Source organism: Ilyonectria robusta, assembly GCF_021365365.1.
Source record: "Ilyonectria robusta strain PMI_751 chromosome Unknown BGZ61scaffold_11, whole genome shotgun sequence".
NCBI lineage: Eukaryota > Fungi > Ascomycota > Sordariomycetes > Hypocreales > Nectriaceae > Ilyonectria > Ilyonectria robusta.
Window position 1 is genome coordinate 334,105 of NW_025764445.1, and position 21,718 is coordinate 355,822.

Here is a 21,718-nt window from a genome sequence, read left to right on the forward strand (position 1 = left end):
TGTGGTGGGGTAATTAGAGGGAGCTTTCAGTGAGGGGTCGTCCGCTGTTCCCCAAGAAATTCCACTGGAACAAGTTTGTTTGCTTGCAACCCGACCACTGTAGCCGCTTGACCCCTCCACTAAGTTACTGACGCGGGACTCGCGGAGGGCGAAGGAGGACTTTCAACCACAAGCCGCGTAGACCTCTATCTGGAGTAAGTAAGAAATAGCAGACTTGTGAGGAGGCTTTCCTAGAATTCGAAATAATTCAAGGTAGTCATAAGCTGTGCAAGGAGTTAATAGTCTCCTAAGAGTTATGGCACTTTCATCGCCTGCGTTGGTAGATCGGCCCCCTACGGTTAAGGATAGTGGCCAATGACCTACTGCCGTCCTGATGGAGCACTAGAGTATTCTATTGCCCCAGGATCAGTCTGTTCAAGATGTTGATGGATATCTCGGGTTGTTTAAACAAGCCACCCACAGGGACATAATTGTCTAAGGGTAGTGGTGAACTGATTTGTATGTCTCCTCGTGCATGATGTATAGCAGCAGCAAGTTGTTCCTTAGAAACCACGCCCTGGGCTTCATGGCCATACTTGGAGAATGCTCAAACGGCACCTAGGTTTTGATGTTGGAAGTTGAACTGGAAACCGCGTCCCAAAATGGTTGGATGAGGGGACTTCGGATTGCTTCTCTATGAGTACATCACGGCGTCTGCCATTGTGGCAACGATGAAGCCCAGGTCACCGTGAGCAGGAACAGCTAGAAGATCATCTGGGAGATAATGGGCGACCACTTTCTTCAAGATGTGCTTTCGGAGTTTGTGAGTTTCCAAATATATTTCTTCCAGAGCCAACCCAGGTTGTCTCCGATGGTTATAAGGGCAACAAGGGACTCAGTATTTTTAGTAGAAAACTCAAAATGAAGTTCGAGTCGGGTTCGGTGAAGGCCGCTGGCTTGGCGGCTCCAAATTGACTAGGGAAACCGGAAAGAATCACAATAGATAAGAAGCTGACGCTAAATGGCCCACGGCCAATAGCAACCTAACGTATTCCAACGTGCCTGCATGCTCGTGTTGGAAATGTTGTTCATTGAGTTGAGTCACTGCAGGGCTAGTTGGTGTAACTCGCAACGTATCACATGCTTCGGCGGGTTCTATTAGGGTGCATTTCTGCCCAATGTGGCTTGCGAGGTGCTTATCGCATCGGTGCGAATGGGAAAACTCGGAATGTTTTTATCTATTGTCTCCGATTACAGCTGATAAGGGAGCCGGTGAAGAGAATTCGAAGTGACGGTGAGCTAGAATGGTGAGCTGAAGTTTACGTCGAGGCGGCTTGAGGTTGTTATCTTATCGCTGCGCCGTTCACGCAGCAAAAGTTGCCCCGCGTTCCCCCGCCACTAGCCATATAAATATCGCGGGATCCCTCCACCTCTCACCTTTGTTGCGCTGCGGGCCGGGACCTTTTCTTAACTAATTCGCCACGTCCTCGGTCTCTCGATTGACTCGCCCTTTCGCCGAACGCATCGCCACCTTCGACTTTCGCCTGCTTCGTGTCGCGACTGCACAACGCCGCAATGGCTCCCCGCACCGAGTACGTTCACGGCGCTCCCCTCTCCCCCCGCGAAGCAGCCGGCTGATAACGGTTTTCGCACAGCTTCCCACCCGTTCGGGCCTGCCTGTTCGACATGGACGGCCTCCTGCTCGATACCGAGGATACGTACAGCCTCTGCACCAACATGATCCTCGAGAAGTACGGCAAGGGCGAGCTTCCGTGGTCCATCAAGGCCAAGCTCCAGGGCCGTCCCGGTCCCGTTGCGAACAAGCTCTTCCACGACTGGGCCGGGCTCCCCATCACTCCCGAGGAGTACGTCGCCCAGAACACCGCCCTCCAGAAGCAGCTGTTTCCTAAGACGAAGCCGCTGCCTGGCATTCCCGAGATGCTCGGTCACCTCGGTCGCACTCGATACTGGGAGGTCAAGGAGGGCGCTGCTGCAGACGACGCCAAGACCAACGGCCGCGACCGTGAGGCTCACCGCGTTCATATTGCCCTCGCCACCAGCTCCCACCTGGGCAACTTCTTGGTCAAGACCAGCCACCTCGAGGAGCTTTTCTCCGTCTTCCCCTCGAACCGCCGCGTTCTTGGCGACGACAACCGCCTGCAGCCCGGCCGCGGCAAACCTCTGCCCGACATCTTCCTGCTCGCGCTAAAGACCATCAACGACTCGCTCCCCGCTGGAGAGCCCCCGATCAAGCCCGAGGAGTGCCTTGTCTTCGAGGACTCGGTTCCCGGTGTCGAGGCTGGCCGTCGCGCTGGAATGCGCGTCATCTGGTGCCCTCACCCCATGCTCAAGAAGGAGTATACCGGCCGCGAGGAGGAGGTCCTTGCTGGCCGCACGGGCGAGGCGGGCGATGTGGACCTGCACCAGCTTGGTGAGGTTGACGATGGCTGGGCTGAGTACATTCCCAGTCTGGTCGACTTCTCCTACGAGAAGTTTGGCATGGTGATTCCTCCCATCGCGGTCGAGGAGGAGCCTTGCATGAAGGAGGCGCCCGAGGAGGTGGTGGCCGTCGCCGCGGATGCTTAGGCATTCATTTCACGCCTTCTCCGCCGTTTGGCCGATGCAATTTCCACTGGCCACATCGACCAAGCAGGGGTCGACACTTGGATGCGCCGTTAATTCTGGATCGGATAAACGGAACGGGTTGGACAAATGGGGAGATAGAAATCAAGACAACGCAAGACAAGGCAAGGAATGGCAAGGCAAGACCATTCATCGCAAGGCAAAAAGCAAAGGCATGGCAAACAAGACATAGACGGTTTGGAGCCCACTTGGCTCAGACACAAGACGATAGACGCAGCAATGAGGCCATCAAGGCATGAAACCATGAAACCCAGTCTCGGACTAAAAGCTTAGCCGGCGGAATCTCCCCATCTCCCCATCTCCGATCGATGCGAGTGTGGGGAGATGGTGAGATGGTGAAATGATGCCATTTCGGGCTGCTCCCTCCAGTGCCCAGTGCCTCCACAGCCTCCCACCACGGTGCCAACTTCACGTGCATGGACCAAGCCCGCACCGTACGACTCGTGCCATCTGACGATCCCTTGGACCTCAGGCCATTCCATACATCATGGCTATATCACGGCGGGAGCTGGCCTCCCATCTCCCAGACGAAACGACGACTCGCAACACGAACAATGGCGACAATTTCCTCTCTACCGTTGCACTTGCTGGCTGATATCCTGCGCATGGTGGCCAATGTTCAGCATCTGCCCGCTGTGCTCCTCAGCCATCGCATCTTCTACACGGCTTTCCTGGACGCTCCATCCCTCCCAGCCGATATCCTGCGACTCCAGCTCCCCGACCATCTCCTCCCTCTCGCCCTGGCCGCATACGCCTCGCAAAAGTCCGTCCGTGACAAGAACGGCCTGGATGCGAACCAGTTCCTGACCGAGTGCTACGACAAGCCGTTCAATGCCCTCGGCGGCCATTACATTACCCTCGACCAGGCGCTTCACATCAGCAGGCTCGACGATGCCCTGACGGAGCTGCGCAGCGAGTTCTGTGAATCCACGTTGCAGAAGCTGTACGGGTTGGGCCGGGATGACCCGATATCTGCCGCCCAACAGCGCCTCTCCGCGGGGGAGCTGTACCGCATATCCCGGGCGCTGTATCGCTTCCAGATATACGGCAACCTCTTCCTGGACCAGGAAGAAGGTGCTGAGCCCAACGAGGCCCAGAAAGCCCTCTTTTTCGATCGTCACTCTCCTTGGGTCAATGAGCAGCTGGTCTGTATCTACGATTACCTCGAGACTCGACTGACTGGTGGTGCGTTGACACTTATACATCCCTATAGGCCTGGGCCTTTTAAAGAAGAACCGCGATTTTGACCTGATTCATCTCAATAGTAATGCTGACCATTCTGTCTGCCACTCCAGCCTGTCGGGAAGTCATCGTGAATGGCTTCCAGTGGGGGGGAAACCTGACAGAATGGCTGACGGAGCGAAGCCAGCTGTTCGATGAACAGCGCTGCGTGAGTGCGCCCGGAATCTGTGACAAATCGAGCAGACAAACACCCATGAGCGTTTTACTGACCATGACTGGCAGCTCTCACTCGGGCTCCCCCGCTTACACCGATTGCTGCAAGCCTCCACCTGCGACGAGTGGCAAGACTCCCTCTCCGAGGCGAGCGCCCTTTGCAAGAGTTGTTTGGAGGACGACCTCGACACCTTCAATCGTGGGAAGAAGCCAGACGCCGCCCATGGTATATGGAAGTCAGAGGAGATGGACAAGCTCGCCCAGCAAGTCGACGCTGACGATGAGACTGATGACCAGCCACGGAAGATTTGGAGCAAAGTATATTATGATAGCATCAACGAGCGATTTAGATTCGGCAGGCATGCTTTTTCGCCGATGAGGTTTGTCTATGGTCTGAGAGGAGTCGGATATGTGATGTGGGACGGCGAGCGAATGGAAGATGAGGTGTGTAAGAAGACGGTCGCGAAGGCATACAGAGGGGAACCTGTTTTCTAAGCGCCCTTTCGGAAGCGGCCGGGCTCTGTGTTTGATTCACTTGAGAGATTTTCGGCCACTCAGTGGCACGACTGCTGAGGCGGCTTGTATATTAGACACATCATCACGCATGGATGGGCCGGGACACGGCTCAGGCGCGGCTTGATGCGGGATTGTAACAGGACTTGGCGGGGTTTTGCATGGGGTTGGGATCGTTGGCGAATACCGGTCTATTTTGGGCATCGATTATAGGAAGCCAGGCATTACAGATTGAATGTGTCATTTTAATTGGACGTTATAGCCTGGTTATAAGGTATCGAGCTCCTAAGGGACCGAATGGATGGATTTCAACCTCAATCTTCGGCAACCTGATACCCTCGAGGTTAAGGCTCAGAACTTGGTTCACCATAAGCCACGCCCACAGGAAAACGCCGTTGGCGCGGTTCGTGATCAAATCCCGAATCGTGGACCGACAAAACGCAAGGGATTTTCGGGGCACTACTACTTCGGAGAGTACCTCTCGCAAGGGGCTCTGAAGATCGAAGGTAAGTGCCAGATTGTCTCGGCGCAGACATTGATGGATCGAGGGCTATTCCGTATACGGTCCGAATTTGAACACTTTGCTGGCTGGACACCACGAGCAAAACCGCCATGGACAAAACCTGTCATCAAACTCCGTGAGAGCTTCTACATCAGCAAGACTGAGCGGCCGGGGATCAGCGAAGAGGGACTTCAAGCAACAAAGCACTGTAGTAATAACTGCCTTACCTAGGTAGGTAGATAGGTAGGTACCAACCTGGGGGTAGCAATTGGAGTATACAAGCTACCTACCTACCCGAGAGCATCCATCTATCCATCCACCTTTCTTCATTAAAATTGCCCCGTTTAGCGTGTACCTAGCAAAAGCTGCGCGTATCGTGTGCATATTGAGCACCTTCAGCGTCAACCAGCGCGAATACCACAAGTCCAGGACACTCAGCGTATGCCACGGTAAACTTGGCATCTGATTTGCGACATGCCCGGATATAAATATGCCCGTCCGAGTGATCGAGTTCAGCCGCACGAGCACCAGGCTGGACCGCAGAGAAACCCCGCTCTTGTGGAGTGCTTGCACGACTTCGCATCTTGCCATGTGCCCGCATTCTAGAATAATATTGAGAGACTCACAATTGCTGAACGGCACTTCCCTCGAGAATACGGCATGGAGCCTGCGCGCCCAAGCACCCGCCTCGGCTTCGAAATCGCTATTATCTGCGCCCTCACGCTGGAGGCGGACGCCGTCGAGGCTCTCTTCGACAACTACTGGGATGATGAGAATGGCCCCTGCTACGATAAGGCTCCAGATGACCCCAACGCTTACTCTACAGGGTCTATCGGCCGTCACAATGTGGTACTTGCCTACATGCCAGGCATGGGCAAGGCGAGTTCTGCAGCCGTCGCGGCCAACTGCCGTGCTAGCTTCCCCAATGTTAAGCTGGCTCTTGTTGTTGGCATTTGTGGTGCCGTTCCCTTTATCCCCGGCAGCAATATCGAGGTCGTCCTCGGCGACGTCATTATAAGCAGTGGAATCATCGAATATGACCTCGGTAGACAACTCCCCGAACGTTTCATACGTAAGAGTACGCTTCTAGAATCATTAGGGAGGCCTAATATAGAAATCCGCGCGCTGTTGGCGAAGCTACAGGGACTCCGCGGCCAAGCCGTGTTGAAAAGAAAGATGGCCAAATATCTTAATCAGCTCCAGGATGTGCCCGCCCTAGAAGCCCACTACCCAGGTGTTGCACACGATAAGCTATTCCATGCGGCATACCGCCACATTAGTGATGGCAAGTCTTGTGAAGAGTGCGGGTGTAACGGCGGGCTGATGTTGCGCCGTCGTTTCGATCAAGGCGTACCGCAACCGGCAGTTCACTTCGGCGTAATGGCGTCTGGCGACACGGTGATGAAGTCTGGAAAAGAGCGCGATGACATCGCACGACGAGAGAGTGTTATTGGGTTTGAAATGGAAGGCGCCGGGGTTTGGGATACATTCCCTTGCATTGTGATCAAGGGTGCTTGCGATTATGCCGACAGCCACAAGACAAAAGCGTGGCAGCGGTATGCTGCAGCCACGACGGCGGCATGCACCAAGGCGTTCTTGGAGTACTGGGTGCCTTCTATGACGACCGGTGCGTACTGGTTTCATCATGTTTATGCGAATACACTTTGCTTACTGTTAGCAACAGGCCATGTCCGCGAACAACCAACATCTCCTGGACAAGTGCTACAAAGTGAGTTGATGCCAGACCACGAACATTCATGGATTTCGGTTTCACATTGGCTGCAGTCCCAATTACAATGGAAGTTATGTTTGGATAATATCACCAAAAGGTTGAACCGATTGTGTGACTGGTCAGTAGCTGATACAGGGCATAGGTGATCTCGACGCGATCGAGACATTCTTCAAATCCATGTCGACGTTTTCAGCCAACTTGCGCAATCGTCTCCTCTACCACCAACCCGACAACTCTCTCGATTGGGTTATACATACGTCTGCTTATCACTCCTGGAGCCGCAATCTGTTCAACAACTCGGCCGTTTTATGGTGCAAATCCGATAAAGCGTCTCCAAAGACAGCCAACATGCCCATAGCCTTGGGCCACCTCTTACTTCAGCAAGGTCTCTCAATCATCCACATCACCAAGGAAACTCCGCATCTACCAGACCTTAGCCTTGCCAGATGTCCGCCGTGTTCAGAACATCTCCACTGCAATGGACGCCCCCCCTGCACCCAAGCCTCGCAACCCAAGTGCAGACATCCCCGCTGCACCGAACGCCCCCATCCCCACTGCCTCGACAGGCCACGCTGTACCAGACGAGACGTGTCGGCACAGTTTTCTTTGCTCCAACAGACCTACATGATCAGTCCCGTGGCTGGGAGTTTCTCTTCATTTGTCAGACGCTCTGACATCCTGTCACGCGATCCAGAGGACGCCTTTGAGACTCACCTGCGTAAACGAGTCGTCAAGGTGCTTCGCAAGCTTCTGGACCAGGACAGAGATAGGCGGTGGGTACTCCTTGTCCACGACGCTAGCTCCTTGCACATGGCTACCAGAATGGCCCTTGCGGGACTTGTTGAGAAATTGCTTAAAGGGCCGAGCGAGGAGAGGGTCAAGAATCTCAAAGTTGCCATCATCGGCGATGAGCCGGAGATGATGGCGTCCATTGCTTACGACTCTCTAGTGATTGATAAGAACACCGAGTACAGGGGTGAGATGCCACTACCATAATCTGTGTATTTCCTTTTTTTTTCTTCTAACGGTCCATTAGAATGCCTCGCCAGTCTGAAATTCGACAACATGGACAACCGACGTGGCCGAATCACCACAGCCACGGTCGGCACGAATCACTGGATATGGCAGAACCCATCCTACCTTGGCTGGCAAGACGAGACATCGTCCGTCATATGGATCGCTGGCAAACCAGGGAGCGGCAAATCCGTGCTGGCCAAAACAATACAAGAGCAGTTGCTGACAACATCGGGCTCAGCAAGGTCACTGATTGCCGCTTGGTTCTACAGTGCCAGAGACAATCTTGTCCTGCACCAGCAAATGTTCTCAGCATTGATGCAACAACTGCTTTCTCAAGAACCTAGTCTGTTTGAGTACGTCAAGGACGTGTACAGATCGCTTCTGCAGCGATACATGACGTATCGTGAAATCAGCTGGCCAGTTGCGAGCCTGAAGAGGGGCATGGCATCCATGCTCCCAAATCTCGCAAAGAAAGGGGCGTCTTGTCTTTTCATAGTCGATGGGCTGGATGAGAGTAACTCCGCCGATACGGGCCAGGACTGCTCACGAGCAGATGCGTTGGATTTCTTGGTTCACCTTACAACACAGGGGCTGCCACTGAAGATTATTTTCCTGAGTCGATTCTCCAATGACATCAACCGCTGTCTGAGGAATCAGCATTATATTTCCATGCATGACGTCAACCGTCCAGATATCGTCTTCCTCATCGAGCGCGGCGTTGAAGATTTATCTCGGAAGCTTGACGGCGACGAGTCTGACGTCGATGATGATTATTCGCCAATGATTACGCCAACAATGTCAACTTCGTCCTCGTTCATTTCGGATCCCGCAACGCGCAAGCGCCAAGTCAGTTTTTTCCAGGAATACTCCAAGCAGGTCAGTTCCGAAAAGGAGTCAATGATCCTGGATATCAAAGCCTACCTAAGAGCCAACGCGAATGGGGTTGTGCTCTGGGTTGTTACCGTCATGGATATACTGAGGAGAAAATGCGAGGAGCCATTTTGCGACCTCAAATCACTCAAAGCGCAACTCGAGAGCCTGCCCCTGGAGCTGACCGAGCTCTACTCTCGCATCGCGGTCCTCCTACTACAAAATTTCAAGGGCAGCCGGAGCACGTTGGAAAAATCCCGCCGCATTTTGATGTGGGTTTCGGTGTCGTCCCAGTACAACTTCCAGCTGCAGGACTTGTTGGAAGTCATTTCGAGCGATTTGAGCAGCGACGAAGCCGTGGAAAGGCCGCACGTCTTGGCAGGACGCACAGGGTGGACATCGGTCAGGCGGCAAATTGAGAAGCTGTGCGCCGCATTTGTTGAGGTCATCCCAGCTCTCCCTCGGACGTATGATGCAGCAGATTCGGAGCCAACCCAGTGGGACATTCTGCAACTTGCCCACGAGAGTGTCAGGACGTTCCTCCAGCATGACGAGAACTCGCTGGGTCTGGGCTTCTCGCAATCTGAAGCCGAACGTGTCGTGCGACAGGAACGAAGGAATTACATGAGACGAACACTTCCAAGACTGGAGCCTATCTTCCATCTACCGACGTTTCAGCCTTCAACTGGAACTGGGATCGAGCAGGAGCTTTGCAGTTACATCGAAATCAGGCCCGTTCTATGCTTCATCCTTTCCACCTTGGAGTTTGAGCTGCAACACATCATGTCTCGACCGAATGGCTAGGACCGTGTCGTCAACATCGTCAACGAGTGCAAGCCCAAGAACAAACAAGAGATGGAGTCTCGTCCCGTCCGACTCCCGTTCTCGCCCGCCAGCGCTTTGCTAGCTGCATGCGGCTTTCTCCAACTCTCAAAACCCAAGAACCCGCAACTGAGCCTCGCGGACGTGGCATATTTCGTGGACAACGCAACTTTCCTCGGCCAGCTCTTCTTCGTGGCCTGCGCTGGAGGCCAGCTCAACGCAGCAAATGTCCTGTCCTTGCTGCTGATTTCGCCGACGGCCGGTATGCCCGAGGAGATTATCATCATGGACGCCATGCGAAGGGCAGCCAGAGAGGAGGAACTATTACAAGAGGTCAGGTTTCTCAGATCCGGTAGGGACTGCGTCTACTGCTGTCCAAACGAAACGCGCGGTCGCATCCGCAAGCCCGATCGAGCCGCAGCCGCGATTTCCCAGGTGTACCGCCACCTCAAGTTCGAGGGGACGTCGGTCAGGTTTCGCAGTCTAGATGGCGGCAATGCCGACTACTCGCTCTGGACCGAAAGCCCGCATTGGTACCGGAAGCTTCACGCCCTCTCAAAAGACAAGGGCAACTACCACAGGACCCCGTTTACCCGTTTGTTCTGGACGGGTCCAAATGGCGGCTTCTTGCTTCGGTTCGAGGGCGACAACGACATTTCCTAGTGGGTCTAGAGTAGAGGTACCAAGCACCGCTGCGGTTGGTTGTTTACTGTGCGGTATTGTCGATGGCAGACGGTGAGTCTTCACGACGATAGTGAGCCATTATTCGAGTATGAACGTTCAGCATCAATTGCAGTCATAAGCCAGTCGTCTTAAATCCCATTCCCATGTTCCCGGTGCCTTCCACTATCGATAGAGTGTGGCCCTGTTCGCCAGAAAACCGAACCCATACGATTTCGTATCATACATGCTGTCTTGGAGCGCAACATGCTAAAAAGCGACGCAGGATAGACAAGTCCCAACCCAACTACACCGTCTTAGAGAGCCTGTAAGAGCTCAAGGCAGGGAGTATGTGTCTCCAGTAAAGATCCAGTCCAAGTCAATGCCAATGTCAATATCTACCGGCCCGGTTGGGGCGAGAAATCCAGGTTGTGGCGGCGGTGGCGGCGACATATCCTGGTGATCTTGTCCTCTGGTACGACTTTCGTCAATCGACGACCGCGTGCGTTTTCTTGACAACGGGTAGTCTTGTGAGTCTGGAGGCGATGGCCTCCGGCCTCGAGCAGACCGGCCTCGGAGCTCCCACTGTCGCTGCAATAAGACGAGAAAGTCCTTGGCCCTCTTGGAGCTCTCCCATGTGGAGCCAAATTCGTCGAGAGCCCTGAAACAGGCGCTGAGGTGCAGCCCGACATCGGTATGTGTGTATCGCTTGAAGCTGGTGACATTGGCAAAGATCAGGAGCAAAGCCGCCGAGCAGACGATTCCGACGCCCTGAATGTTCATTCTACGGAGCGCGTATTGTATTTCGTAGATCTGAAGGAGCTTTGCAATTGCGTAAGCCGATTCTATACACATCATTCGGGCGTGCGACGACCCTGGGCCCTGCGGGGGGCTTGGTTGAGTGTATGTCCTAGACATCCAGGGCCGGTGAGCGTGGATGATGTTTTGGTGATATTGCATGCTATCGGAAGGTTAGTATGAGCTGGCAAAATAAACGGGGTACTTACTGAAGCAAGATGACGTGTGGTAAGTATTGTGTCTCACGGTCGTCCAGATCAATCTGGAGTACCGACGGCAGGTTCGCTTGCCAGTTGAGAAGCGCCTCAACAGTTACGACATTCATTTCCTGAAGCGAACTGGAAGAAATCCTCATATTCCCATATCTATACTCAAGTCAGGATCACGCAGCATCAACAAAGTACAGGGAAGCAGACTTACAGGGCGTAGCCCAGCGGGGCCATAATTTCGCCCAACAGGACTCGTTGCCTGTGTAATTCATTTGTATAGTCTGGCAACGGAGTGTGCTCTTCAAACGAGCGAGGGGACGAATAGGGAATCCACTGGCCAGCGGACTCGGGGCGCGTGTCCCCGCAAGGTTTTGAGACGGTTACATCTTCCATGTTGATCCGGAACGGGCGTCCAAGATAGAAGCTCCACATGCTATTTTTTTGTTAGATGAGCGTTCTTGGGGTGAAGCGTGACTTACTGATCGACTGTGTATGCGCCCCAGAATACATCTCGCCGTAGATTGGCCTCGGCTTGAGTGAGAGATTTCTTGGCGACGTATGGTGTAAGATCGACATGGAGGGCCAGGTCAAAAGCTAAGCGCATGGCCATTCCTACACCATGTTAGACCTGATGGACTTGTTGCTTCAGAGATCGCTTACCGCTATAAAGCCAACCCCGAGCGTCCCTCTTGCACCCAATGTCATGGCTGCTTAGCACAACCATGGCCTGCACTGTTGCAACGCAAGGGTTGTCAAGCTCAATCTCCAGCAGCGCTTTTGCCCTGTCCGCAAAGAAGTCGGACAAAGATTTGGGAAAGGTCACGAATGTCGGGTGGTGGCGAGTCTCAAAGGCCGCACCCAAGGAACATCTTGATCATGTTAGTGGGACTCTTGAGGGGTTTAGGGTAAACTGACATTGCGTTCTGAAGAGCCTCTGAGTAATACGGTGTGTCTTCCTGGCTATCCGTCCAGGTAGTCTTCGCTGCTTCGAACATGGCTCGATTCACGACGTGGAAGGCCGGGTCTTGCCACGTAAAATACAGGTTGACCAGGTGTTTCTCTAATTCAAGCGGCACTGGTTTGCCCATCCCAAGGCAATCGAGATATTCCTGGCCATCGTTCCGAATGGTGCGGTGGATGGTGAGATTGTCCGGCGCGGGCATCTGTACGAGGTTGAAGTTTGACGTAGGCCCGTAGTAGCGAACCTGTCCCCCAGGGCCAATCTGCAATGAACCGATTCGCTCCGAGAGCTGGTCGACGAGTGCCTCGGTGCTCTCTGTGTCGCTCGCGCCCTCGTCGGGGTTTACCGGGCCCGTGGGAAGCCGAATGACGTGCTTAATGGCATCTGAATCTGTTGTTGGAAAGCCCATCATATCTCCAAATGCGCCTGCATCAAGCGGGAACTCTTGCGGGAAGTTGAAACCGGGGTCTCCTGCATTGTTCCAGGTCCAATTAGGAGCGGGGATGTTGGATGAAATGTGATCTTCGGGAGTGGGCTGCCCGACTATATGCAAGTCATCCGATTCCACGGCGTGATTCGAAACTGTTTTGGCCGTTTGGCTAGTAGAAGGAACCACGCCTTCGCTCATCTTTTCCCATGTGGAGAGAGGCCCTGAGACGGGCAGTGGCTGTACTGCTCCGCTCTCGTCATTCTTCTCCTGGTCCGCAGGTGAAGGCTCGCCTGCTTGATGGGGCGATTGAGTAGGTGAATTAGTGGTGTTAGATGAGGGTTTGTTAGCCGCATCCTTGCTGGCATATGTGTGAGTGAGCTTCAGATGGCCCAGCACCTTGACCAAGGCCACCTGCTCATCCTCGGGCATGGGCGGAGGCTGGAGGGAGTTGTCATTGATGAAAGTGCATAGTTGCTCGATGCGGCCTGACAGAAGTTCAATGGCGACTCGCAGAGAAAGCCTAGGGCTCGAGGTCAGTCTCACATTGGCTGCAAAGGGTTGGATGTGCTGGTATACTTTCGCTTGTCGTCGCCGGCTTGGTACCGGCACTCTTTGCCCTTGTTCTTGCAATTTGAACAGGTGGGAGACACGCCGTCACACTGTTTGGGTAGTCAGAGACATATCCGACGGCGCAGTACAAGATGGAGTCGAGGGTTAGAGTCATATAGGTAGGGAGCGCAGCGTACCTTGACTTTGCTCTCTCGGCACGACACGCAGGCGGTGGTGACGTGCTTCCTCCGCGACGAGCCTGACGCAGCGGATGACGGCATCTTGTTGCTTCTGCGTGATTCTCTACAGCGCAACTCGACGCAAGTCTCAAGTGTTCGCCGCAAGGGGCAGAATGACGACGGCGAGACGTGGAGAGTGGAGAGATCCAAGGTGGAAGACTGGGCGGCGACTCCACAGTCTGCTTTGTATGTACGATGGAATTTGTGGGGAGCGGCGTGCGGGGGATTGGGGGAGGCGTCTGACTCGTTGAAGCGAGGTCCCGTGAGCCAAACCAAGTATTCACACGTTAACTAGGGCGTCAAGTGATGACTGGTTTTGCTTTGTTCGCTTTGATCGGTGTGGAACACGTTTCTAGAGTATTGTTGCAATCGCTTGACGAGGATTCTAATTGACAAGACCAAACTCGCTACCAAGTGGTTTCCAGGTTCCAACGCCGCCTTCGGCTCATGACTCCATGTACTAACCACCATGTACCGCCTCTAGTAAATCGGGGCCGATCGAGAGCAGCTGGACAGTAGAAAAACCGATCAGATCCGATGTCGCATGCGGCTTTTTCCCTTGACGCATTCAAATAGCAGGGGTGGTTGCGTCGGTGAAGTACACCATTCAATGAAGGATCACAGGGATGTAAAGGCCGTAAGGCGCAACCACGTCGTTTCAAACATCTGAACTTAACGCCAGGAATTCAGCCTTGCTAGTAGCTCAATATCACTTCCCATACTGTCTCCACTCAACTACTGCAATTTATTGTTCATATTCCAGATTCTAGTTTATTTCTTTACAAAAGTCTACCCGCGTGAATACCGCCAGTAATCAAAATATCATCTGATGTGTGATAGGCGCTGGCATTCGAGAGCAGATAGACCACCGGAACCTTGAGATCAGTTCGGTCTCCCATCCTCCGCATAGGCGGCTCGTTTTGCATAATATCGCCCAGCCAGGGGTATTTCTTGCACAAATCCAGCGTCATGTCAGTAGCCATGTATCTGGATTTCCACATATTAGCACATATACTAGGTCACAGATCAAGAGAAACAGTGTGACTCACCCAGGAGAAATGCTGTTCACACGGATCCCCTTACCAGCGAGCTCCACACCAAGAGCCTTCGCCAGAGCAACGACTGCTCCTTTGCTGGCACAATAGTCGCTGGTGGTCTGTCCCTTGCTAGCGACGTGGGCAGCAATAGAGCCAATCAGCACGATAGAGCCTCCGCGGGGATTGAATTCAGTAGGCTCCTGCTTATCCATCTGGGCCGCAGCCAATTGCGCCGCATAGTATGTCCCCAGGACGTTGATGTTCATACAGCGGGCAACGGACTCGGGGGAGCGCTCAAGGAAAGGTTCATCGGGACAAATTCCTGCCGCAGTGATACTGCAATAAGTTAACACCTGTGGCCGTATTGCCGACAGAGGGAGCCTTACAGGCCATCGATACGTCCAAAGTCTCCCACAACCTGATCAAAGCTTGCCTTGAGCACATCGTACTTGGTCACGTCGGTGCTATCATCAGGACCCGCGTTAGCCAATTACGGTTGTAGATGAGGCAACTTATGTCCTGCGTACCGGTAAAACTCCAGCTTGGAGTTAGGGAACTGCTTTTGGATCTTATAAAAGTGCTCATGGGGCTTCTCCGCGGCGTCGAGGACGGCGACGTTACCGCCGACTTCGACGACCGCAAGAGTAAAAGCTAGGCCCAGACCACGGGCGGCTCCAGTAATGACTACTGTGCGACCCTGGAGTGACAGGAGATCCTGCACAGAGTTCTCAAGGTAACGGTCGGGGTTGTACTCTGGGACGGACATTTTGGAGGCGTCGGGGGAGCTTTGTCAAAGTTGTAAATAATGCAAAGAGAAGGAAGGTTGTGATTCCAACATCAAAATGAAACCAAACATGGGTCTATCTTAACGCAATCGCAGTGGCATCGGTCGGACCCTCATCGTCAGAGTCCCCGCACGAAGCATTTGGCTACCCCGGATTTTGCCTTCCGAATCGTGGGGCAGGTTTCCGGAATTCATGTCGCCAACGCGTCAGCCGTTCTAACGGGTGAAAGGACTCGTGGCGAGATTCAGGATATGGAAAAGAATCCACGGAGATTGAGTTTGGAAAAGAGGCTTTCGGAAGTTGTCTGTTCATCGACGGTTAGCGAAAATGACCGTGTCTCGGAATCTCCTCAGTGCGATATCGGGTAGGGAACCCTGGGTGTATCTGCCTCAGATTGGCAACGCCTGAAGCCAGAGTAAAATAATAAAAATGTTCAGGGTATTCTCCGTTTTCTCGTTTCTTTTGGCACAATTGATCCACTCATGAATATTTCGCGATGCCTTCAACTACTGCCTCCGAGACCAACGGTGCTACCCTGCAGAAGGGCGTCGTCAAGGGCTGGAGACAGCATCTTGACGCAGATGACCACGCCGTTCTTGCTTTGCGCAACCTCGTTTTTGATCTTTGTCTTCAAAATGGCGGTGGTCATGGCGGCTCGGCCATTGGCATGGCTGCCATTGGAGTTGCGCTATGGAAGTACGTGATGCGATACAACCCATCCGACCCAGACTGGTTCGATCGCGATCGGTTTGTGCTCTCCAACGGTAAGACACTTGTCCCCAGAAGTTAGTTGGGTTTGGCTAATCTTTTCTGTCAGGCCATACTTCAATGTTCCTCTATGCCCTCAACCACCTGACCGGCTTCGAGAACTGGACCATGGACGAGCTCAAGGGCTACGGAAGCGCGAAGACGGACGGATACAAGACAATCTGCCATTCACACCCCGAAAGAGAAATTCCCGGTATCGAAGTGACGACAGGGCCCCTTGGACAGGGTGTAGCCAACGCCGTCGGACTCGCCATCGCGTCCAAGAACCTCGCTGCCCGATACAACCGCCCCGGGTTTGATATTGTCCAGTCCCGCATCTACTGCATGGTTGGCGATGGATGTCTAATGGAAGGTGTTGCTCTCGAAGCTATCTCGCTGGCAGGAAGCCTTGAGCTGGATAACCTGGTCATCATCTACGACAACAACCAAGTGACCTGTGATGGTCCCCTTGACTGGATCAACACCGAGGATGCCAATGCAAAGATGCGCGCATCCGGCTGGCACGTCATTGACGTTATGGAGGGGAGTTATGACGTCCAAGCAGTGGTTTCAGCACTGAGGCTGTCAAGTACTGTCAAGGGACAACCTGTCTTCATCAATGTGCGCACCATCATTGGCTTGGGCACGCAAGTTGCCGGCACCGCCAAGGCACACCACGGTGTTTTCGACAAGGAAAGCGTTGCAGAATCAAAGCGCCTTGCAGGCCAGGATCCATCCGTCACTCACACCATCCCAGAGGCATCGCTTGCCTTTTTCAGGGAGCGCAAGACCCATGGCGAGTCAATCAATGCATCTTGGGATAGTCTCGTCAGCAAATACAACCACGCGCACCCAGATGTCGCCCAATCGCTGGACCGGGCTCGCAAGGGCGACAACGGAACGGAGTGGCTGGATATCCTCAGCCAAATCGATAGCTCGCAGTTCAAGGGCTATGCTACCCGTGAAGTAAACGGTGCCCTGATCGAGAAGATTTGGAAAATCCACCCTGCCATGTGCGGAGGCGGTGCCGACTTGGTCACTTCCAACAAGGTCTCATATACTGCCGACGATGTCTTCCATCCCTCGGTCAGCTACGCGGGACGCTTTGTACGGTATGGAATCCGAGAGCATGCCATGGCCTCTATCTCGAATGGCATTGCTGCGTACAACCCAGGCACATTCTTGCCCATCACCGCGACCTTCCTCATCTTCTACCTCTATGTATGTTATTCCATTTACTGGAATCACTGGCCTTCACTGACGTCTTATAGGCTGCTCCTGGAGTTCGGATGGGCGCTATCAGCGAACTGCCCGTGATCCATTTCGCAACGCACGATTCTTTCGCCGAAGGCCAGAACGGCCCAACACACCAGGCCGTGGAAGTTGATTCGCTGTACCGCGCGATGCCAAACCTGACCTATATCCGCCCCTCTGATCCAGAGGAGACAATCGGCGCCTGGATCCTTGCGCTGTCAAAGAAACACGGTCCCAGCATGTTGTCCCTCGGCAGAGATCCGGTTGGGCCAATTCCTTCCACCAGCCGCCTTGGTGTCGCGAAGGGAGCATACGTTGTCAAGGACGTGCCAGAAGCCAAGCTTACTCTAACCAGCTGTGGCACAAACCTCCACTATGCTGTCGCCGCTGCCGAGTTGCTCACCGCGGAGGGTATTGCGACTCGTGTCGTAAGCGCTCCTTGTTTCGAGCAATTCGACAAACAGGATAAGTCCTATCGCGATAGCGTGTACCCACGGGACGGAACTCCTATTGTTAGTGTGGAAGAATACGTCGCGACTACTTGGGCGAGATATGTTACAGCCAGCATTGGCATGACTGGGTACGGATACTCAGCCTCGAACCCGAGCAACTACGAGCGCTTTGGGCTGGATACAAAGGGTATTGTGATAAAGGTGAAGAAGTACCTTGGAGAACTTGATGGTGAGAATGCTAGAATCGCTGGTTGGCGCCAGCTTTAAGTCTGCCTCGTGGCTTTAATTACGCTAGTTGTATGAAATACACGAAATACACGATCTTGAACATAACTCTTCGTAATTTCCAATTCTCCTTGGGAATATTGTAAAGTCCGTGTTAACCCTATCTATAACAAATATTCGAAACGCTTGTCTTAGAGAGTGGCATCATGTCTGCTGTGCACGACGCACTTACCTACCGTAGCATGTAATATCGAGTATTTTTCAGAGTCAGGGACTAACTTAGCGAACCGATATCGGAGAGTTATTTTACCAGAACTGAGACGCAGAGGCATTGTAATCATCGTGGGCGCTGTGTTGAGCCGCATGTCACTTTTGGAAGCTTGTTCCCTGACGGCTGACTTGAATCCGGAGTTTGTGGGGTAGCACTCGGCCAGTGATTTCCGCGAGTAAACCACCACCAAAGCGCATCGGAATTAAACAAATCAACGCCACCGGAAACTCTGGATACTCGTAAGAGCGCAATGGATTCGCCACGAGCCAAGGCCCGAGATGGTGGTCACGATGCTTGGGATTCCACAGCTCGGACGGAAACAGCGTGGACTCCAGGAGACCAATTTCCATGAAGACATGACTGGGAAGAAGTCCGTCTTCGCCAACGTATAACATCCAGCTGGCTCGAATTTCCAACTGGAATCTTCAACAGACTCCCTCTCAACATCTTTGATCATTTCCCGCTGGAACATCTGCGCCTGCGAGAGTTCAAGATGCCGGAATACACACGAGAGCTGAATGCCATCATCATCGGCGCGGGCCCGGCCGGTATCACCATGGCCTACCGCCTCCGGGAGTTGGGATTCGAGGACTTCACCATGTACGACAAGCTCGATGGCGTTGGCGGGACATGGCGAACGAACACGTATCCCGGCTGGTAAGATATGCAAACCGAACCTCTTCGGCGAACACATCTGACAAGGAGGCTAGTGGTTGCGATCTCAAGTCTCATTTGTACTCGTTTAGCTTCAACCCGAACCCCAACTGGTCCAAGGAACTCTGCGAGCAACCTGAGATCCTGCAATGTAAGCACAGGGTGACAGCTGGATCTCTTTCTATACCGGGCTAACGATGTGTTCACAGATATGGAAGACACCGTGGACAAGTTTGACCTGCGCAAGCACGTCCACCCCTCGGTCGAATGCATCGGCGCCAAATGGATCAGCGAAGAGACGAAGTGGGAGGTGCACTTGAAAGACCTGAAGACGGGCATCTCATACTCGAGGAAGGCCTCCGTCTTCGTCTCGGCCGTGGGCGCCATCTCGTTCCCCCGCGACGTCAAGTTCCCCGGCATGGACGACTTCCAGGGCGACATGTTTCACACGGCGCGATGGGATCACGGCGTCAGCTGGAAGGGGAAGCGCGTCGCCGTCATCGGCAACGGCTGCAGCGCCGCCCAAGTCGTGCCGGCGCTCGCCAAGGACGCAGCCTTTGTCAAGCAGTATGCCCGCAGCGGCCAGTGGTTCCACGACCGACCCAACCGCGACTACAGCGAGTTGGACAAGTTCCTCTTCCGCTGGGTGCCCCTGTGGCAGCGCTGGCTGCGTCTGAAGATCTTCCTCGTCGCTGATGAGGAGACGACGACGTACTTTCCAACCCCCGCGGGCGTGAAGCTGCGGACCGAAGTTGAGGAAGAGTCCAAGCGATACATCCGATCCAAGGTCCCCGAGAAGTACGCCAAGTCGCTCATCCCCAACTTCCCGCTGGGATGCAAGCGCCGCATCTTCGACCCCGGCTACCTCGACAGCCTGAACCGGGCCAACGTCGATTTCCTGGCCGAGGGCATTAAGGAGATCACCGAGACCGGCATCATCAGCAGCTCCGGGATCGAGGACGACTTCGACATCATTGTGCTGGCGACGGGTTTCCAGGTGTCGCAGTTCTTGACCCCCATGCACATTGTCGGCTCGACTGGAAAGTCGCTCGAGGATCAATGGAAGGAATGTCGCGGTGCTCAGGCGTATCTGGGCACTCATGTGCACAACTTCCCTAACCTGGCGATTCTCTTTGGCCCCAACACGTTCCCTGCCAACAACTCGGCTCTGTTCGCGTGCGAGACACAGGCCGAGTACGCCATCAAGTCACTCCTCAAGCCTCTGATCGACCGCAGAGCGACAGCCATCGAGGTCAAGCAGGCGGCCGAGGACCGCAAGACCAACGCGATCCACGAGGAGCTGCGCAGCACCGTCTTCGCGGGCGACTGCTCCAACTGGTACATTGGAAACTACGGCCGCAACGCCGCGTCGTGGCCGGGCTTTGCGCGCGGATACTGGTTTGCGACCATGTTTCCCGACTGGTCGGCCTTTAACATGACCGGCTCGAGCCCGATGTGGCCAGTGTATGCTGTTCGGCGCCACCTGAGGACCATGTCGATTTACACCAAGATGTTTGTCCTTTTGTGCGCCATCGGGATGACTCGGGGGAGGCAATCCACGTTGGAGAGTGTGGTGGCGGTTGTTTATACGCTGAAGGATGCTCTGGTGTCGCGACTATTTGCATAGATTTGCTGGTTGTCGTTTGAGGTTCTTGATTGTCGGGCGGGACAAGTTTGTTGGAACCCTTGTAGCACTCATTGTTAGTCGTAAAAATGTTGAATTCAGGTTACCTATTTTAAATTTACCCCATCGTCTGGTTGAAGCGGGAATGTAATTGCGTGAATGTGAATGTGGGGTAATGTGCTCATGTCCCTCCTTGGTGTCGATAGCACTCGATCTCTTTCTGGTTGTCACTCAACTGGGCAATACCAAGGCCGATATTTTTGTCTGTCATGCCATTGTGGGATTCTTGGATATTGTTCATAGTCTTCATACAATTGGCCGTGATTGCGCCTCTTACAACCAAAGAAGACATTTGCAGATTCGTTCATCGACGCAAGTTGGACATGCAGCCAACTCCTCCACATGATCAACTAAGTGCAGCTGCGCAACCGGGCACTGCCGACAATTTCTCGGAGCAAGCTACCCCACATGAAAAGAAGCCTGGATGAGCCAATCGAAAAGATGGCCCATCGACGGCTTGGTAAGACCCCGAAACAAGACCGGCATTCATCGGATCAGGAAGACGTTGCGGTTAGATTTCCCAAACAACCAAGCAACCGACGCCGACTACTGTTGCAGCAAGGTAGGAAACGCACACCTTTGCGACCTGGACCTTTCCCGCTTGGGTATAACGCCATTGCTGCTGGTTCGGAGTTGGTTGCTTCATGTCCTGTCGATTTGACCAAATAATTACCCCATCCGGTTGCTCACCCTCCATCATGGGGCGGATTTGCCACTAGGAGGTGGATTTTTCGCCCCGAGCCAGCTTTGTCATGACTTGTTGTGGGGGACGACGGTGCGCGATTCTCGTCCGGTAGTCCGTCAAGGTTGGGGAGAAGAGGATGGAAGAGAGGGCCGAAAGGGGTGGTGCTTGAGGTTGTAGCAACGGAAAGCTCCCACGCTGGAGTGCATCTCGGATAATGTGGTTTCGGCATCATTGCAACCCTCGTCGTGTGTAGAGTGCGGCATCATGCTCGCGGGGGCACTTGACCCGGCCGGGTTGCAGCCGGGATTCACGATGGCTCACCAAATGCACCTTTCGAGGCCATCTGTCGACAATTGGAGCGCAAAACACTGCCAGTTCGCTCAGTTCCGTAGCAATCATGACACATTCGAGGTGGGGGGGAGGCCGCAGTTGCTCGGGTGCTGCATGGGAAGCTTCCAGCACAGCGCGGCAGATGCTCGAACCATTGGCCCACGGATACCACAGCGATCCAAGAGCACCACGCACCACGCACCACGCAAGAACGCAGCCAACTCCGCAAACCCCAGATGCAACGGGTGCCTCGGGAACCAATAGCTGGCCCAGCC

At 53.9% G+C, this 21,718-nt stretch overlaps 7 protein-coding genes across 7 annotated transcripts; 5 read left to right on the top strand and 2 right to left on the bottom strand.

Moving 5' to 3' along the window:
- Positions 1-1,554: 1,554 nt before the first annotated feature.
- BGZ61DRAFT_494336 (HAD-like domain-containing protein) lies at positions 1,555-2,565 on the top strand (the record flags this gene model as incomplete). The annotated part of the gene is made up of 2 exons (XM_046250754.1): positions 1,555-1,571; positions 1,635-2,565. The coding sequence occupies 2 exons, from the start codon at positions 1,555-1,557 to the stop codon at positions 2,563-2,565; spliced, it is 948 nt and encodes a 315-aa protein (XP_046103579.1).
- Positions 2,566-3,176: 611 nt separating this feature from the next.
- On the top strand, positions 3,177-4,512 carry BGZ61DRAFT_494337 (uncharacterized protein; the record flags this gene model as incomplete). Its single annotated transcript, XM_046250755.1, has 3 exons — positions 3,177-3,807; positions 3,888-4,012; positions 4,087-4,512. The coding sequence occupies 3 exons, from the start codon at positions 3,177-3,179 to the stop codon at positions 4,510-4,512; spliced, it is 1,182 nt and encodes a 393-aa protein (XP_046103580.1).
- Positions 4,513-5,692: 1,180 nt separating this feature from the next.
- On the top strand, positions 5,693-6,910 carry BGZ61DRAFT_546224 (nucleoside phosphorylase domain-containing protein; the record flags this gene model as incomplete). The annotated part of the gene is made up of 2 exons (XM_046255326.1): positions 5,693-6,659; positions 6,717-6,910. 2 exons carry the CDS (start codon positions 5,693-5,695, stop codon positions 6,908-6,910), a joined length of 1,161 nt encoding a protein of 386 aa, XP_046103581.1.
- A 3,337-nt stretch (positions 6,911-10,247) lies between these two features.
- Positions 10,248-13,448, bottom strand: BGZ61DRAFT_452886 (fungal-specific transcription factor domain-containing protein). Its single transcript, XM_046246006.1, has 8 exons — positions 13,278-13,448; positions 13,108-13,190; positions 12,056-13,051; positions 11,801-12,009; positions 11,620-11,752; positions 11,352-11,573; positions 11,141-11,296; positions 10,248-11,094 (listed from the first exon to the last, which is right to left on the bottom strand). The coding sequence occupies exons 1-8, from the start codon at positions 13,359-13,361 to the stop codon at positions 10,470-10,472; spliced, it is 2,508 nt and encodes an 835-aa protein (XP_046103582.1). The 5' UTR covers positions 13,362-13,448; the 3' UTR covers positions 10,248-10,469.
- Positions 13,449-14,098: 650 nt separating this feature from the next.
- BGZ61DRAFT_353069 (short chain dehydrogenase) lies at positions 14,099-15,122 on the bottom strand (the record flags this gene model as incomplete). Its single annotated transcript, XM_046240480.1, has 4 exons — positions 14,099-14,306; positions 14,369-14,692; positions 14,743-14,820; positions 14,884-15,122. 4 exons carry the CDS (start codon positions 15,120-15,122, stop codon positions 14,099-14,101), a joined length of 849 nt encoding a protein of 282 aa, XP_046103583.1.
- Positions 15,123-15,637: 515 nt separating this feature from the next.
- Positions 15,638-18,023, top strand: BGZ61DRAFT_546228 (Transketolase, thiamine diphosphate binding domain-containing protein; the record flags this gene model as incomplete). Its single annotated transcript, XM_046255327.1, has 4 exons — positions 15,638-15,668; positions 15,723-15,905; positions 15,959-17,109; positions 17,160-18,023. 4 exons carry the CDS (start codon positions 15,638-15,640, stop codon positions 17,859-17,861), a joined length of 2,067 nt encoding a protein of 688 aa, XP_046103584.1. The 3' UTR covers positions 17,862-18,023.
- Positions 18,024-18,583: 560 nt separating this feature from the next.
- Positions 18,584-20,371, top strand: BGZ61DRAFT_353547 (monooxygenase; the record flags this gene model as incomplete). Its single annotated transcript, XM_046240535.1, has 3 exons — positions 18,584-18,747; positions 18,801-18,895; positions 18,954-20,371. 3 exons carry the CDS (start codon positions 18,584-18,586, stop codon positions 20,369-20,371), a joined length of 1,677 nt encoding a protein of 558 aa, XP_046103585.1.
- Positions 20,372-21,718: the final 1,347 nt, after the last annotated feature.

What these genes read in the sequence shown, in the direction of transcription:
- BGZ61DRAFT_452886 (XM_046246006.1), bottom strand. Translation starts at nt 13,361, where the DNA reads ATGCCGTCATCCGCTGCGTCAGGCTCGTCGCGGAGGAAGCACGTCACC. An exon ending in GGCGCATACACAGTCGATCA is followed by an intron (nt 11,574 to 11,619) that starts GTAAGTCACGCT and finishes ACAAAAAAATAG; the next exon opens with CATGTGGAGCTTCTATCTTG. An exon ending in GCCCCGCTGGGCTACGCCCT is followed by an intron (nt 11,297 to 11,351) that starts GTAAGTCTGCTT and finishes ACTTGAGTATAG; the next exon opens with ATATGGGAATATGAGGATTT.